General features: G+C 42.5%; 1 protein-coding gene across 2 annotated transcripts in view; it reads left to right on the forward strand.

Annotated features, from left to right (window-relative positions):
• Positions 1–3,698: 3,698 nt before the first annotated feature.
• Positions 3,699–16,167, forward strand: part of FXR1 (FMR1 autosomal homolog 1) — a 31,433-nt gene continuing 18,964 nt past the window's right edge. For both annotated transcript variants that reach the window (XM_030954138.1, XM_030954139.1), the window contains exons 1-2: positions 3,699–3,821; positions 13,199–13,251. In XM_030954138.1, coding sequence (XP_030809998.1) covers positions 3,771–3,821; positions 13,199–13,251 — 104 coding nt within the window. In that variant the 5' untranslated portion in view covers positions 3,699–3,770. The remainder of the gene's footprint in view (positions 3,822–13,198; positions 13,252–16,167) is intronic.

Below are 16,167 nucleotides of genomic sequence, written 5' to 3' on the forward strand. Positions count from 1 at the left end.
TTGATTTTTATGGCATGAGTTGCTAAGTGTCAGCACTTCCCTTCACTGACTGGAATGGAAGACCCAGGCTGTTACATTTTAAGTGAGAGCATAAGCATCTGAATTTAGTTGACCTTAGGTTTTGACTATTTTTTTTAACAAACTATGCTAAGACAGGATGGTTCTGGGTTTTTATTTTACTGAAAGGTAGGAAATGTGCTCAGAAAAACAGAGAAATTACCCTTGTTCTGTATCAGAAGAGGCACTGAAGTTATTTGGCAGCAAAATAACTGATAGTTTAAAACTACAACATTTTTTTCAAACAAATTTTCAGGCTATTAGTAGCATAAGAGGAATATCAATGTGTGCATTTTCTCACAACTAATCTTACTTTAAGATTATTCTATTCTAAATAGTTATGTTGTTGTTTTCAGTATTGATTTCACTCTTGCCCAAGTCTTTGAAAATAGCTAAAATTTTTCTGCTTTTGGCTGAGGTAAACATTAACAGTCCTATGTCAGAAGGTCCCTGAATGACAATTCCAGTGTGACCTTCAGTTACACAGATGATTCCATTAATTCATGTATGAACTAGAGTATACTCAATATTGATTTAAAAATTGATAGTGGTAGGAATCTAAAAAGGCTTGTATATTTCTCCTGCCTGGATAATAGCAGATTTTGGACAAAAAGTCACTATTTCAAAATATGAAAACTCTGCTATGATAGTGTTTCACTGTGAGTTACATTTTCAATGGTTTTATGGCTTTTTCCTGGACCCTCTCTAGTAGGTCCACATATTTCCTGAATTTAAGAAAATGGCATTTGGAAGGATAGGAGTGTGGGTGGGTTGTTTATTTGTTGAAATCAATGCTTGCAAAGCTTTCTCTCTTGAAAATTTGGTTTATATTGCTCATGCTATAGCACCATCATAAATGCTTTTTCCATCCTAAATAAAGTGGGCAGGAGTTACTAACTTTCATTAATTCATCCTGAAAGGCTGTTCCTGGAATTTTTTCAACCTCCCATTGTAAACTTCTTTCCAGACTAAGTCAATTAATGGTCAGTCTATACCTTTTGGGAAGTCCTTTTGGTAGTAATGTTTCTGTGTTTCACAGCCTCAGTCTCTCATGGATCATTATCCCCTCCGTGTGCCTTGATGTATTTGAAGACAACATCCTAATACTTTGGTGTTTAATCTTCACCCTTCATTTTGCTCACTCAAATTAGGGAACCCTTTTTCTGCTCTTTCCAAACAAAGTCCCCAGGATACAGGATCCTGCAACTTCTGACTTAGTGTCCTTCTGGCACAATGCAGCTTGATCTGCCTCCTGAGCTGTGGAGGTTTCAGAGAGGACAGAGAATGGTTCAACCACATTTACCCAAAGTACCTCCTGGAGCAGTCAGCTCTAGGAAATGAAAGTGGCAGTTTCACTGTGGGTGTTGGAAAATGAAACCAAAAAGTGAAACGAAAATGAAACCTTACAAAGTCTCATGAAAAAAAAAAAATAAGTAGCTATTATCAGAGGAATTATTGAGTTCTTGAATCTGAATCCAACCTTTTCTTGTTTCAGTAAATGTTTAAAGCAATTTAATTTAGTAGTTACTCATAATTTACATCCAGTGAAAACTAAACTTAGAACAGATTCATCGTCTGGCTGATGTGCTGCAAATTATTATGGCCCACAACCTGCTAAAGCCTTTTTCTACCCCCATTTAACCCAGGCACAGCAGTCGTCCTCAAAATTAACATGTAACCAACCCTGTCCCTTTAACCACTATCATCCTCACACTTCCAGAAAAACAAACTTTATCGGGCAAATTCAGATGCAGATTGCATTTGCTCAAGCCAGTCCTCATTATCACTAAAGCCCAGAACTGTCCCCGAGTTCTGCAAACATGCACACCCAGGAACCTCACACAGTTCTGGAGTCAATTTTTTTTTTTTTAAATCCACATCCTGTTTTTTTTATTTCTAAGGTAGCAGCTCATGCACAGTTTATTTGTGGTTTGGTTTTTTTAACCCCAGACACCATTTTTTAGCAGTTGACATTGAGACTCTGTGTCTTGGGAAGCTGAATAAAAGAACCTCAGTCTATTCAGTCTTGGGGAGATGAAAACTTTGGGCATAGAATTTTTGTAGCACAACTGTTTGCTTCATATTATCTGGTTACTTTACCCTGGAAAATCCTGAGCGGACTCTGCCAACAGGAAAGGAGGTACCTTTCTTCAAGAAGGGCTCTCTTGCCCATGTGTGGCCTTGGCACCATGAACAGAATAAGTTGTGGGTAATTTATAAAGATTAAAACAAAATTTAGAATAAAAGGTAGCAAAATTTATGTGGAATATTATTCAAGATTAGGAATATTCATGCACACAGCACGGGAAAAAACATTCATGCTGTTGAATTCATATCTTTCCTTCAGTTATGGCACATCAGGATCACAGAACCATAGAAATACTGAGGTTGAAAAAGACATCCAAGATCATCAGGTTCAGCCATCAACCCAGCAGTGCCTTGTTCAGCACCAAACCATGTCCCCAAGGGCCACCACTGCACATTCTTTGACCACTTAGAGCATTTGCACCTCCTTACCCAGTAACCAGATTTCTCAACACTTTTTGGCCTTTATTGTCCAAAATCCTCACCCATCTGACAGACATGGCACAAAAGCAAGATTAACATGAAGAAACTCAAAATGAAAATATCTAATGGGTAAAATATCATCATGGACTTCTGGCCATTTGGGCCTGATGCCCAATGGGAAAGATCACCTGAAAGAGCATTTGAAAGCTCTATTGAAATGGCCTTAGGCTGAGATGGGAGATTCAGATTAGATATCAGAAAAAGTCACGGATAGGACAGTCAGGCATTGGAGTAGTGGTCCAAGGAGATGGGGCTCACCATCTCTGGAGGTGTTCAAGAGTACTTGGATCTGGTACTGGGTGATGTGGTTTAGGGGGTTACAGTCCTAGTGCTGGGTCCATGGTTGAATTTCATTATCTTAAAGGACGCTTCCAACCCAAATGATTCTATGGCTCTGTATTTAAAGCTATTGCAAAAACACACGGATTTGGCACAGGTACAGGCCGTTCATCAGGCTCTGCGTGACTAAGCTTATGTGAGCATCCAGCTCACAGCACAATTCGCTCCCCAGTGTGTTGTGAAGGCCAGCACATCACAGGCAGTTTTTATTTTTTATTGTTTCAGTCGGCAGCAGCACACGGGGACGTCAGGCAGGGCAGGGCAGGGCAGGGCAGCCCCGGCGGGGTGTGAGCAGGGCGGGGCAGGGCGGCCGCCCCGAGGCCGGCACTCCGTGAGTGACAAAGCCGAGCCGGGTGTCGGGCAGCGTCTTTATCCCCCAGGGCGGCGGCTCGGGAGCCGAAGGTGCCCCCTCGGGCGCGGCCTTTTGAGCGGCGTTCATCGCCCAGCGCGGCCCGCCCCGCATCGTGCCCGCTCCGCATTGTCTCCGCACGCAGCGCCCGCCGCCCTCCTCACGCGGCCGCGCCCCGCGCTCCCCCCTCAGCCCCGCGCCGGCGGGCGGGGAGATAACGGCGGGGAGTCCTTCCCGGGAGCGTTTCCCGCAGGGCCCGCCCCGCTCCGCCGGCGGCGGCGAGCCCTCCCCGCAGCGCCCGCCCCGCTCCGCTCCGCTCGGCGGTGCCGGCCCGCCCGGAGGAGCAGGAGGAGCCGGAGGCGCGGCCCGGCGGGCGGGGGGCGGAGGGGCGGGCGCGGCGCGCTCCCCGCGGTGACAGTTTCTAGAAGCTCGTCCCGGCGTCCTTTGCGGCCCCAACATGGAGGAGCTGACGGTGGAAGTGCGCGGCTCCAACGGGGCCTTCTACAAGGTACCGGCGGCGGGGGCGGCGCGGGCGGCTCCGCGCCCGCGGGGGGCCGGGGCCGAAGGGCGGCGGGGGAGGGGACGGTGAGCGGGGAAGGTGCGGGGGGTGCGGGGCCGGGGGCTCGGGGATGGAGCGGAGCGGGGCGGCGGCGGCGGGGGGGCGGCGGTGACGAGGCTGCTGAGGGCTGCGCGCAGGGGAGGTTCGTGTGTGGGGAAGGCAGAGCGCCCCGGGGCCGGGGCCGGCAGATGCGCGGCGCGGGGATTCCCTGAGCCTTCGGTTCGGGAAGGGTGGGTGGGCGTGTGCGGGGATTGGTGCTGGAAGATGCAGGGGCTTTTGAGTGGGATGGGGTGAACCGAGGAGATAATAATGATTTTAAAAGACTTTAAATAATTTTTTTAAAGATTTCGAGTTTATTTATGCCTTCAGAAATCTTCCTTCACCATCACCCTCCCTGGAATGTCAGGATGGTACAGGATCAATGCAGAATACTCTCAGCTGTTGCCTGTCAGTCATTTTCCCCTAAGCCTGGCTTCAGATGTTTAAGAATCCCAGCTCTTTTTATGGCAGTAGGCTCCTGTCTTCCTCTCCAGAAGGGCTGATTCCAGCCAGTATTGTGAGCACGCAGCCTGGCTGTGTTCTGGGAGGATTTAATCTCGGGACTCTCTTTAGCTATTGTGCCTAAGCACATGCACGGTGTGGCATTGCACAGGCAGTACTGCCCTTGGTGTGGGGCTGGCCCTTTCGATGCCCCCTCCCCCCTTCAGAATTTCCTGTGTGCAACTGTGGATTTGGCTTGGGAATCATGTGGTGACTGTACAGTATGCAGAGGCAGTTGGGTGTAAGGGATTGTAACCAGCTGACTTCAGGAGTTAGTTCTTTCAACTGGCCAAGACAGATGGGAGATACCCTTATGAGGAAAGAATGCTGTGGGTTAAACTGCATCCCTAGTAGGGAACACTCTGAAATTTTTACCAAAAGAAGTAGATAATAAATTTTATACAGTGGATAATTTTTTGTGGAACCTGAAGTATCAGAAACCCACATCAGAATCATTTGCATCCAGAACAGGATGCTCCTAAATAGAATTGATTTTTTTGTCCCTGAGCATTAAGAAGCCCAGAATTTGGAAACACTTTTCTTAGCTTTCCATTTTATACCTTGTGATCTTGGACAACTTTCCAAATGATGAATCAGTTGCTCTTCTGCTTTAGGGGGAATGTCAGACACATGGGAGTATGAGTTGTGCTGAATTTTTGGACTGAAGGGATCTGTCTGCACAGAATTTGGTACAATAAGCCTGATTTAAGATCTGCAAGGAAGACATCTCCTCCTAAATCACTGAGAATTATCAGCCTTGGATTAGCACCATCATGTGTTTTAGCCCTGTGACCAGTGACTTAAAAAAGCAGAAGTTTTAATTAAAAATGGCATAATGGCTTTGGGATCATTGAAGTGGGGATTATGTCCAGTGATGAAGATGGTGGATGAAGGCAGGTTAGAATGATTGGATGCACAATGATCAAAGCCCCAACTCAGAGTAATCCACTGTTAATGTGGAGGGGGAAGAAAAGCACACAATGCCCATAAATAAAGACCCAAACCAAATCATTCATACAAACGCAACTTCAAATATAATTCTTGTGAGCTAAATGCAGTGAAGTGTGTGTGTCAGTGACTCCATTTTCTGAGTCTTACTCTTGAGGAAGGCAGAGGTTTTGCATTTATTTTGGAACTAGGTAACACTCCTAGGTCACTTGCTGTTTAAAGTGACCTAAAGCAAAGAGGTGTGTCAGTCTCTTTTAGGAAGTGTCCTATTTTGGGCACCAGTAGCATTGATCATTGCAAGATAAGGACAAGAGGCTCATCTTTTCTAAGCTGTGTGAGACTCCATGGAAGGTGGCAAAAGTTTTCAGAAGAGAAAAAGCAGAATTTCTAAGACGGAATAAGATTTGAGGTTTGCCTTTAGAACAGTCTGAATTTGGATTAATTAGCACAGCATAACCCCAGGTAAACGAGATCAGAAAGATTCTGCTATGTCAACAGAGAGAAAAACCAAAATAATTATGTAAACAATAACATGAGAGATTTTTCTTTTAAGGAGTTCTTACTATGATCTGCAACTTAACTGCAGTAGAACAAATGTAGTGGTTCAGTCTGTTGGAGCATTCTAATGGGTTTTCAGCACTTACTAGAGATATGACCATGGTAAATGGTACTCTTTATTATAAAGTTTCTTTAGTTCCTCTTCAGTTTTAACAGGGAATTCTTCCTAAGTGCAGGAAGACCATACATAATATATATACACTATGGTTGCAATAAATTAGTATGGAAAATTAATACTCTCTATTAAAATTCATGTATCATGAAAAGCATTTTGAGTTTTCATGTACCAGTGAGCAGTTATGGTAAATCCCAAGGTAATTTAAAAAAAATTATAAGAGCATATTATGATCTAATTTTAAACTTGTGTACCTAAGTCACCAAACTAATTTGTGGTTTCTTTTTTTTTCCCATTTGCTTTAAAGAAGTAATATAATCTGGAGAACAGGACAGCATTTACTGTATATTTTATGCAAGGTTCTCAACCATTACACAGCAGGGCCAGTGTTTAGCCACTTCCTGCATCTTAGGAGACTTTGCATAGATCGTAATTTTGAGCACCCATTGTCTTTGGAAAAGAGATGGCACTGATGGGACTTGTAATGATCATGGGCTTCTGAAAAAGGGGGAGGTTTGTGCTGTGGAACAGGGGAGAACTGACAGGCTTGCTGAGGGCCACTGGTTATGGGTTTGCATATATTAAATGTGCTGTGAGGGCTTCCTGAGAGTAGAAAAGTTAATGCTTTCTAGGTGAGGACTAGATGGCGGGAAGGTTTTTGTCTTTGGAACATTAGAATAGGCTTTTTTTAATATATGGAATGGTCAAAAATACCTGGATTTCTTTGGTTTCTGAATGTGTTGAAGAGAGTGAAAGCTGTGTGCTCCCAGCCTTGTCTTGGCCTGCCTGCAGTGTTTTCAGGATGATGGTTCACTGTCATTAAGATGATGAAGTAATTGACAGAATCCCAGGTGGCTGAGGCTGGCAGAGACTGTGGGAGTTCACCTGGTGCCCGCCTCTGCTCAGGTGGGGCCACCTAGAGCCGGTCCCCATGTCCAGATGGCTTTTGAGTATCTCTGAGGATGGAAATTCCACAGCCTCCCAACCTGTGCTTCTGCTTAGTCATTCTCACAGTAGAAAAAAACATTTCTGACATTCATACGGAAATTCCCATATTCCCATTTGTGCCATTTCCTCTGGACCTGCCAGTTGTGGAGGGTCTTGGAAGAACAAGACAAACCCTTCAGTTTTACTCAGTATCTCCATCAGCTCACTTGTGTGTGCTCACTTGTATGCAGATTGAGCCCTGCTGATGCACATTATTCATGATTTCCCATGTCAGCTTCCCTGAAATAGACTGGGCCTTACAGTAAGACCAAGGTACATAAATTGAACATCAGATCAATTCCCCTGACTGAGCCTTTCAGTGGCATTTGAAAAACTCTGGAAGATCCATTGTGTTTTTCCTTGTAGGGCCTTAGCTGTGCTGCAGAATGGGCTCTGGTGTGCTGCAGGCATTTGTGTACTTTTATGCAATGGGAAAAAACCCTATGTATTAAAATGGAGCTCAACCCTTAATTTACAGGTTCTGGAGTGTTTCCTTGTTGGCCTGTTCCTCTTTCAAGAGGTGCAGTTGTTCTGCTAACAGGACTAAGCAGAATGCTGGTAGCAGGAGTTGGCATTGGCCTCAAGGCAGACACAAGCCAAAATATTACTAAGGGGAAAAAATGATGAATGACAAGTACACACCATTTCTTCACTTGTAGAGCCAAAGCTCGATGAGCAGTTCTGTGGGAGTGAAGGTTTATGCATCAATGAAAATACAATTATTTTTTAAATTTTTCTTACAATTTTTAATTAGTGGCTTTGGAAACAACTTGAGTTGCTCGGAGTGGTTTTCAGCTTGATGGTTATTAAAGTAGGAAATTGTCATTAGGAGTGTAGCTTACACACTGTTCATACCCAATTACTACACCAGGAAACTGTAACTGGAATGACCTTTGTTTTTTTTCTTTAAAGATCTTAACTGTGTTATGATTGTCAGCATTTTTTGATTACATCTAGCCCTACATCTGTATGGGTTGGGAATTTTAGACGTTCTAAAGTTGTTCCTGATCAGTTGAAAGTTGTGTAGTCTTGCAAGAAGTAGCTGTAGTTGTTGCTGTTGGTGAGCTGTTTGCTTGAGCCTTTTAGGCTGATGGAAGGGAGAAGCCAGAGGGAGTGGTTATTGATTTTTGAGGTACATGGTCAGTGGAGGGTGTCTTCCAGAAGTTTTGCCCTTTTGGAGGATGCATATGAAGAACCCAGTGTAAGAAATGAGTCACTGAGACAAATTCAGTGTTGAGGCTCTTGTACAACTGTAAGAACAACCCTTGAATTTACATGTAATTGTGATTGTGGATGGAAATAAGCAGTAATGTCATAAATTAAACTGTGCTTGCTAAAACTGATGTGATAGTTCAGGATAGTTTTCTTTCCTGATACCTGCTTATAGTGTTTGTGTTTTGCAGTGAGCCACAGCTGCTTGCTTCTATCAGTTCCATGTATAAACAGGTGCAGCTGATCACTTATAATGAAAGTAATACCAAGTTCAGTCTTTCTTGTCAAGTGGTTTGTGTATTTACAAGTTTCTTTTGTTTGCTTTATTTTCTTATTTTTTTCCTTTGGCGGCTCAGCATGAGAGACATCCTTTAGCAGTAATTATTTCATGTGTTTTTCACATGAAACAGTTGTGATTCAGTGTTAGTTAGAAATACCAAGGGTTCTTGCATCTGAAAAGGAGTGAAAGGCTTGGTAATTGGATATAGGCTGCTTGACCTTTATGTCAGTGGTTCAGGAGCAGTCCGTGGTACCAGATGCCGAAGTGTTTGCCGTTAGGAATTGGCTCAGCAGTGGGTAAGGTGATATTAATACAGTTTTAGTGTGCAGGTATGTGTGACTCAAAGGCCAACACAGTGGCTGTCCCTGGAAACAAAGTTTGCAGCTAAACTAACAGCACCTCATTTTTACCTTGGATCACCATACTTGGAGGTCAGATAAACTTACAGAAAGTAGGATATGGAGGGAACTTGGATTACATCTACCTGTTTTACAGATTTTGTGACTTTGCCTGGAATTGGATTAGAAAAAAAAAGTGTGTGTGCATATACACACACAGACATACAGTTCACTGTAAGGGCACTTCAGTAAGTCTTGATCCGTTTATGTTATCAGCAGATCCTAATCCTAAATCCGTGAGCAAAACCCAGGTAAAAGGGAGAGAGTGTGTGTGGGTGTCTGTTATGAAATGAGGAAGTCTCAGCTGCAGTGATTTTGGTGCAGATGATTGGTTGAGAGTTTCCTGCCCTGTTGTTCACCCTGCACCCCCTGTCCAGCCCCAGGTTGGATCCCCTGGCTCTCCCATCCCGTCCCTGTGCAGGTGCTGGTGTTGGGAGCTCTGCTCCTGCCAAGTGAGTGGCAGAGACAGGTCTGAGCCCTGTGCAGGCAGCAGGACATGAATAGCCTGTAGTACAGTACAGGCTGCTGCTGCTGAGCAGGGCTGCTCCAGCCAGGGCATACATGGCCTGCCCGGGATCCTGAGTGAGTGACTGACACTCGGATCTGCGCTGCCTGAATCACGGCTCTGGCAAGATGAAGTCATGACAATTTTTCTTGCCCTCTGCAGATTTGTGTGTGGTATAAAACACACATAAATGTTATGTGTAAGCTCACTTGCTGATACTGCAATTCCTCACTCTTTTTGATGCCACTGTGTTTATTGATGATGTGTTTGGTGGTCTCCTGTCAGCTCTGCCTCCTCACCCAAGGTACATCCAGTGTTATGTTAGGAACATAGACCTCTTCAAAGTTAAAAACTGGCATTATCTGTCTTAGGCAACGCTGCTCAGTTAAATTTCATTGCAATGTTCATTACATGAACAATGTATATTTCAGAGTACATTGTTCATGAGAGCAAAAGTTAAGGTGATGGATCATTACTGAATTTAGCAGAGAAGGTTTTGACACAGTATCAGGCATGACTAGTGCAAATCTATTTATATAGGTTACCTCGCAAATAAAGAATCCCTAATTGAAAACCAGGTTATTTAGTTTTCTGGTTTATGTTCATCACACCTCTTCTGGAAAAATCCTTTTGAATTTATAGGATTTACTATAAAGTCCTTTTTGTATTGTGAAATACCAAACTACCCTTTTGCCCCGAGTTTTGTTGTAAAACCTTTATTTTTAAATTTAATTATCATAGGCTCTATGAAGACTTCTTTAAAAACTGCACTAAATCTGATCCCGACATGCATGAAATCTCTTTCTGGTTTTATCTGGAGGTTGTGACAGCTGATAGTAGGTATAGGGAGGGTTGAATGCCATACCAAAGCCGTGCTCAGGAAGTTTTGCTTTTAGAAGATGCTCTAATGGTATTTTTGACATTCTTCTTGGTAATGAAATAATTTCTTAGAAAACTATTTGAAAGCCATACTGAATTCTCATTACTTCTAGTTTTATTACAAATGGACCATACAGTCCATAATACCTCATGGACTGCTGTACTTCAGTTGCTGTAAATGTGATCTCATCCCCACAGCTGTAGAGAAATTGATAATAGTCAGAAGTAAATGTATACAGTTAGACTCTAATCAGAATTTTTTCAGGCCTCACTATAATAAAATTATTTAATAGTTACATAATTTCATTTGATACTTTACATATGTGCGTTTGTGACCTGAAGTGCATACTTGATAGGTACTGTGCTTGATTATACTAGGGAGTGAAAGTTTGGAAATACCAGGAGAGAAAGCTGTGCAGGTGATTCCAAGGCAGTTGCTGCCTACGTGTCTGCCAGCAGTGAGTCTGCATTGCATTCTCCTGTGGGAGGGAAGAGCAGTGTGCACACTTTGAACTGAAAGACTTCCTTCCGTGAAAGAGTTCCTGAAACCCACGGGGTGTTGTAAAATGTACAGACTCTTTGTTGGAATTTGTACTTTGGATTTTATTAAAAATTGTCCCTATGCAGCTGATACTTGTGCAGTGTCAGCTGTTGCTCTGCTGAGAGCTGTATCTCTGCAATACGGTTCCACTTCAGCTTTGGCATTCTTCAGTGGACCGTAGCTTGAAAATTGGTTGTGACTATTAAACTGTCTGTACCTTACACAGAAACCCACACTTTACCTGGTCATGGCCTAATTGTCTTAAATCCTCAAAAGTCAATGCAGTTGGATTCCTTTTTTGCACTTGTTTTGTCTTATTAATGAAACCTATAGTCAGTGAATTCATGACTTTCTTAACTCTACAGAGCATTAAGTTCTAAATGTTAATCAAATGTTTTATGACACCTGAATTGGAATCTCTCTTGATTCTGAAGTTGTGCTTTTCAGCAAAGGAAAGAACTGAATTCAGTTCTGCAGAATAAATTTTTAGCTACTATAGGCTTACCTTAGAAACACATTGAGTACTGTGAGAGCACAACAGGAATAAAGACCAGGTTCAGCTACAAAATAAAGTAGCATAAGGAGGCAGAGACTAGTGTTGGATCACAGAGTCTTGGAATGCAGATAAATGGCTGTCTCTAGTAGGGAGTTAATCTCTCCCTGTAAATACTCCTGTCTGTTGATAAGTTGTCAAGTAGCAGAACGCTGGACTGCACGAGGTTGGTTTGAAGTGCTATGACTTCAGTGTTTTGTCCCTGTGTAGAATTTGGTTAAATTGTAGTAGAGAAACTCCTATTTCCTGCACTGTGTGCCATGTTCATTTGTCCCTGTGCTGGGATACATTTGAAGGGAACTGCTGGTAGCATAAATTTGGTAGAAGTTCTGCTTTATCTCTGTTTCTGGCTTACACATGCTTTAGGCAGTAAAATTTTATATGCTCTTTGCATCTTTAAACAGACATAACTTCATACTCCCATCCAGTTTCCTTGGAACAGAAAGTCCCTGATTCTGGGTGTATTTTACTTTCAACCGTTTCACTTGCTCACCTTTCAAAGGAGGAGATTTGCCTGCCTTCCCTTGCAGTGGCAGGATGGCCTTTGAGAGGGTTTATTTTATTAGGGGCACACTAGGTGGTTCAACAAGATGATTTCTGGTGACCTGCTTTGTTGAGGGCTGCCAGGGTGCTTTCTGCTAGAACCAGTCTTTTGTGTTGCTGACAGATGGGTTTGAGGGGAGCTCAGGGAGCAGAAAAGCAGGTTTTGAGCAAATTCTTTCAGAGCATTGGCTGACTATGAGCTCAGGTAAAAGGAGATTGGTTTTTATAGGCCCTTTGCAGCCAGCTGTCAGTGTGGGCTCCTTTACTGTCCGTCATTACATGGAGGGATCGACTGTGTCAAAATTTATCTTTCCCTGAGCTGACACATAATACCTCAGTGGTGCTTGCACAGCTGCTATGTTCTTCGTCCTCCTCAGTTGTCAGTTTCTTAAATGGATATAATCCATTCAGCAGATTTCCTGGAACTTCTTTCTCTGAACATAGCTGTGCAGCTTTCTTACTCCTTTAAAACTGCAGGGTCCTCCTTGACCACCTCTGCTTGGGCAAATACCAGGCTGGAGCAGAGGCAGGAATAGTGGGTTTATATTTTAATTTTTTTTTTCAGCGTGTCTGCTCTCCTTAATCAAGAAATGTAGCAGCTTAATTTCTGCATGGATACTTGGGTATAACTCTGTGAGATTGATCTTTGTCTTTAAGTTTTTGTTATAATGAATGCCCCCTAAATGTAAGCACAAAAAATCCATGAAATACTGTATTCTCTTTGTTTTCCTGGGAGGTCCAGCAGGTTTTTGGCCTCATCCAGTCCCCAATTTAGTACTTGAAAGATGATACCATAACTGGTTGTGTGGCAGCCTCTACTGCCAAATGTGATTCAGACTGGCTGCTGGGCTGTTGAGGGGACATTTGTTTAGGATTCAGTTTGTGTTGGGAGGAACACCAGTGAAGCACACAGTGCTGTGCACAGCTATTGGAATAACTGTCCTTGCCTGGATCTCTCTCATTCTGTTCCTGTAAAGCACCTGTGCACACCTGTGGGTAGAGTAAGAAACTCTTGGTAGTGAGTTCAGTTGTAAGTGAGCTGGTCAGATTTGAGCAGTCATTGGGAACAGTCCCTGTGCTCTGCAGTCTTGGAATAGCCAGCTAAGAATATCAGCAACCTCCTGCAAAGAGTGGGAGTGTGTTTTGGATCTTTCTGAAAATGGAACCTCACTGTTAGTGGTAGTCTTAGCTCAGGTTCAGGCTGTATTGAAATTGCTGCCTTTTTGATTTCACATGCATTCTTGTAACAAAAATATTTTTGTTTTAGGGATTTATCAAAGATGTTCATGAGGACTCCCTCACAGTTGCATTTGAAAACAAGTAAGTATTTTATTTTTAAAATAATTATTTGAATAAATATTAGGTTATTTCAGCTTTTGCTGGTTCTTTTGTTTAATTGTTTGCCTTCAAGAGGAAGGAGATTTCATTAGATACAGTTCTAGAAGTACAGGCTCACTACTGTGTTCAGCTTCCATGAACTGCCTTCTTGAATCTGTATCAGACCTCAGTTCCTCAGTTACACAGTCCTGTACATTCTTTGGTATCTTTAGTGATGCCCATAGGTGTGACAGCCAAATTTAATTAACATAGGAATCAGTGGCACAGGCTTGATAATCTTACCCAAAAGTAGGAAATTATGGAGAATACCAAAGTACTCAAATGAGCAATTCTGTGTCTGCTGTCTGGAATGCTGACCTGTATTCTCAACCAGAGAAAAGTAAAAATATCCTGATGATGATTTTTTTTCTTTTAACTATTAGGATGATAAATATACATATATATCCAGTCAAAAGGCCTATTGTTTTTGAGAGGAAAATAGTGCAAATCTGTTAGCAAATCTTGAAAAAGAATTCTCCATGAGGTCCATTTAATTTAATATATAAACACAGCAGTACTGCTGGGAACTTGTAGTGGCAAGCCAAGGATAATCCACGGGCTGGTAAAGTACAAATGAGTACCTGTTGTTCAGTGTCTGACTGATAACACTGTGGATTACCTGGGAGATTTCAGTGCTAATTCCAAATGCTCTGTGAGCTACATCCTCTTTCCTGTTTCTCTTCCAGTTACTAGGTGGAGATCCTATAAAATGTGTCACCTTTGATGTGAAAATTGTTATAACCTTTGCCAGCTCTAACCTGTAGATTAGTCTTTGAGCCTTTCTTGAAGAAAGATTGCTGGGTAATAAAGGTAATGCTAGGGAGTGTGCAAGTGTTTCTTCATAACCAGTATTTATAATCCTGCTGACAGAATCCCAGGTGTGTATGTGTGTGTACATATATACATGTGTGTGTGAAAAGAAATCCTTGGAGGGGAACATAAGTAATCCTGGGGTTTACCCTGCAAAACCCAGTGTTTGTTTCTTTCTAACCTATGCTTTCTAGTCCTTCTTTTATGAAGACAGTTAGAAGATGAGGTGGCAACCAGAATTTATAGTAACACTGAGGTGGTTATGGAACTTGCTGCTGTCTCCTTGGTTTTCATATCCTCACCCCAAAACCCAACAAACAACAAAAAAAATTTAAATCCTTCATTCTATCCATGGTCTAAGAACATGTGACAAATCATGAGTCTCATCTTCAACATCTATATTACTTTGTAAAGAAAAGTAATTGCTTCTCTTTGCATTTAAAATACATACTTTCATGTCAGAAACCAAGTAAGCTAAAGGAAGTGCCAGGGGCTCACAGCAGGAGTTGGATTGTTGGCAAACCATTTCTAGTGTTTAGTATCCATCTCATCCATGTGTTCTACAGAAAGTCTGGCAGCAGCAGCCATGTTTCAAAAAGGATGGGCTGCCACATATGTAGAGTGTTCTGTTGACTAAAAATAGATCTGATCAGGAAGTGTGTACACAGTCAAATAGTTCAGTGACGTAAATCTGATCAATTGGGATGCTTTTTACAGAGTTAAATTCATGAGGGCTTTAGTGGAACCAAAACTGGCAAGTGTCCTGTGCTGAGAGCATCAGTGTTGTGATAGTGATAATCACTAACAAAAACACACATCTACCCCACAATAGGCAGTCTAAACTGTCACTTTGCATTTTCTGCTATTGTTAGCTAATCTTTATCTACAGCTATTGTAAGGTTCCCAAAGTTAAGTGTACCAGCACAGACTGCTAATGATGATTTTGTGGCCATAGCAACACTCAGTCTCTGGGCAGGTAGCCTTAACTCTTTTAAGAGAAATTTTCTGAGGGCAAGGAGGCAAGGAATGAATGCAGAAGCTTCAGGACCTGGAAACTTTTATTACTGTTAGATGGAAAATTGGATCTTGAGGTACAGTTTCATGGAAGCTCATTGTAGTTTGAAGCAGCTGTATTGCAGGAGAGGCTTCTGTGTTATAAGCAAGCAATCCTTTTCTGTGATTTGTGCCATGTAGCTTAGGCATCAATTCTGTGAGATTGTCTTTGTAGGTAGTTTGTATCCCATCACAGGTAATTTCTTAAAACCACCTGAGTTTGCATTTCACCAGTGAAGTGCTCCAATTCTGGACTTAGACAGTTTTGCCACCAAAACTTGGACTCCTATTCTGAGAGCTGAGGTTTCTGTGCACTTTCCACTGTGTGCTTCCTCCACTGGCAGGGAGGGGAAGGAAAAACCCAAACCATGAGATTAGTAACTGTTATATTTGCAACAAGGACATTTTAATTGCAACTGATTTTTTTTCCAGCCCCCTTTACCATTTCTCAGAAATAGAATGTGATTTAATTAACATTTTGTGGCTGAAATACCTTCCAACCTAAAGAAAAGCTATCCATGTTGTAGAATCCTCAAGGCTGGAAAGGCTGACGTTTGGTCCTCTGAGATCAAGCCCAGCTGTTAGTCCTGCACCACGGTGTTCACCACTATGGAGGTGCCACATCCATGTGCCCTTGGAGCACCTCTGGGAATGGAGATTCCACCACCTCCCTGGGTAGCCCATACTAATGTCTGACCACCCTTTTAGTGAAGAAATTTTTCTATTTTTTACTATCAGTCTAAATGTCCCTAGCACAGCTTAACACTGTTTCTTCTCAGCTCCCTGAGCCTCCTTTTCTCCAGGCCAAGTTCCCCCCAGCTCCTTCAGCTATTCCTCATCAGTTCTATGCTCCAGACTCTTCACCTTGTCCTTCTCTGAATGTGTTCTAGCACCTCAGTAATAATCTTCATGCATTTTTGTTGTTTTTCAAACTATAATTAAAAGAAAAAGTTTATTAGAATGTCTAGGTTAAAACTATATGATACATAAAATCTC

The sequence above is a fragment of the Camarhynchus parvulus genome, chromosome 9, assembly GCF_901933205.1.
Source record: "Camarhynchus parvulus chromosome 9, STF_HiC, whole genome shotgun sequence".
Lineage (NCBI taxonomy): Eukaryota > Metazoa > Chordata > Aves > Passeriformes > Thraupidae > Camarhynchus > Camarhynchus parvulus.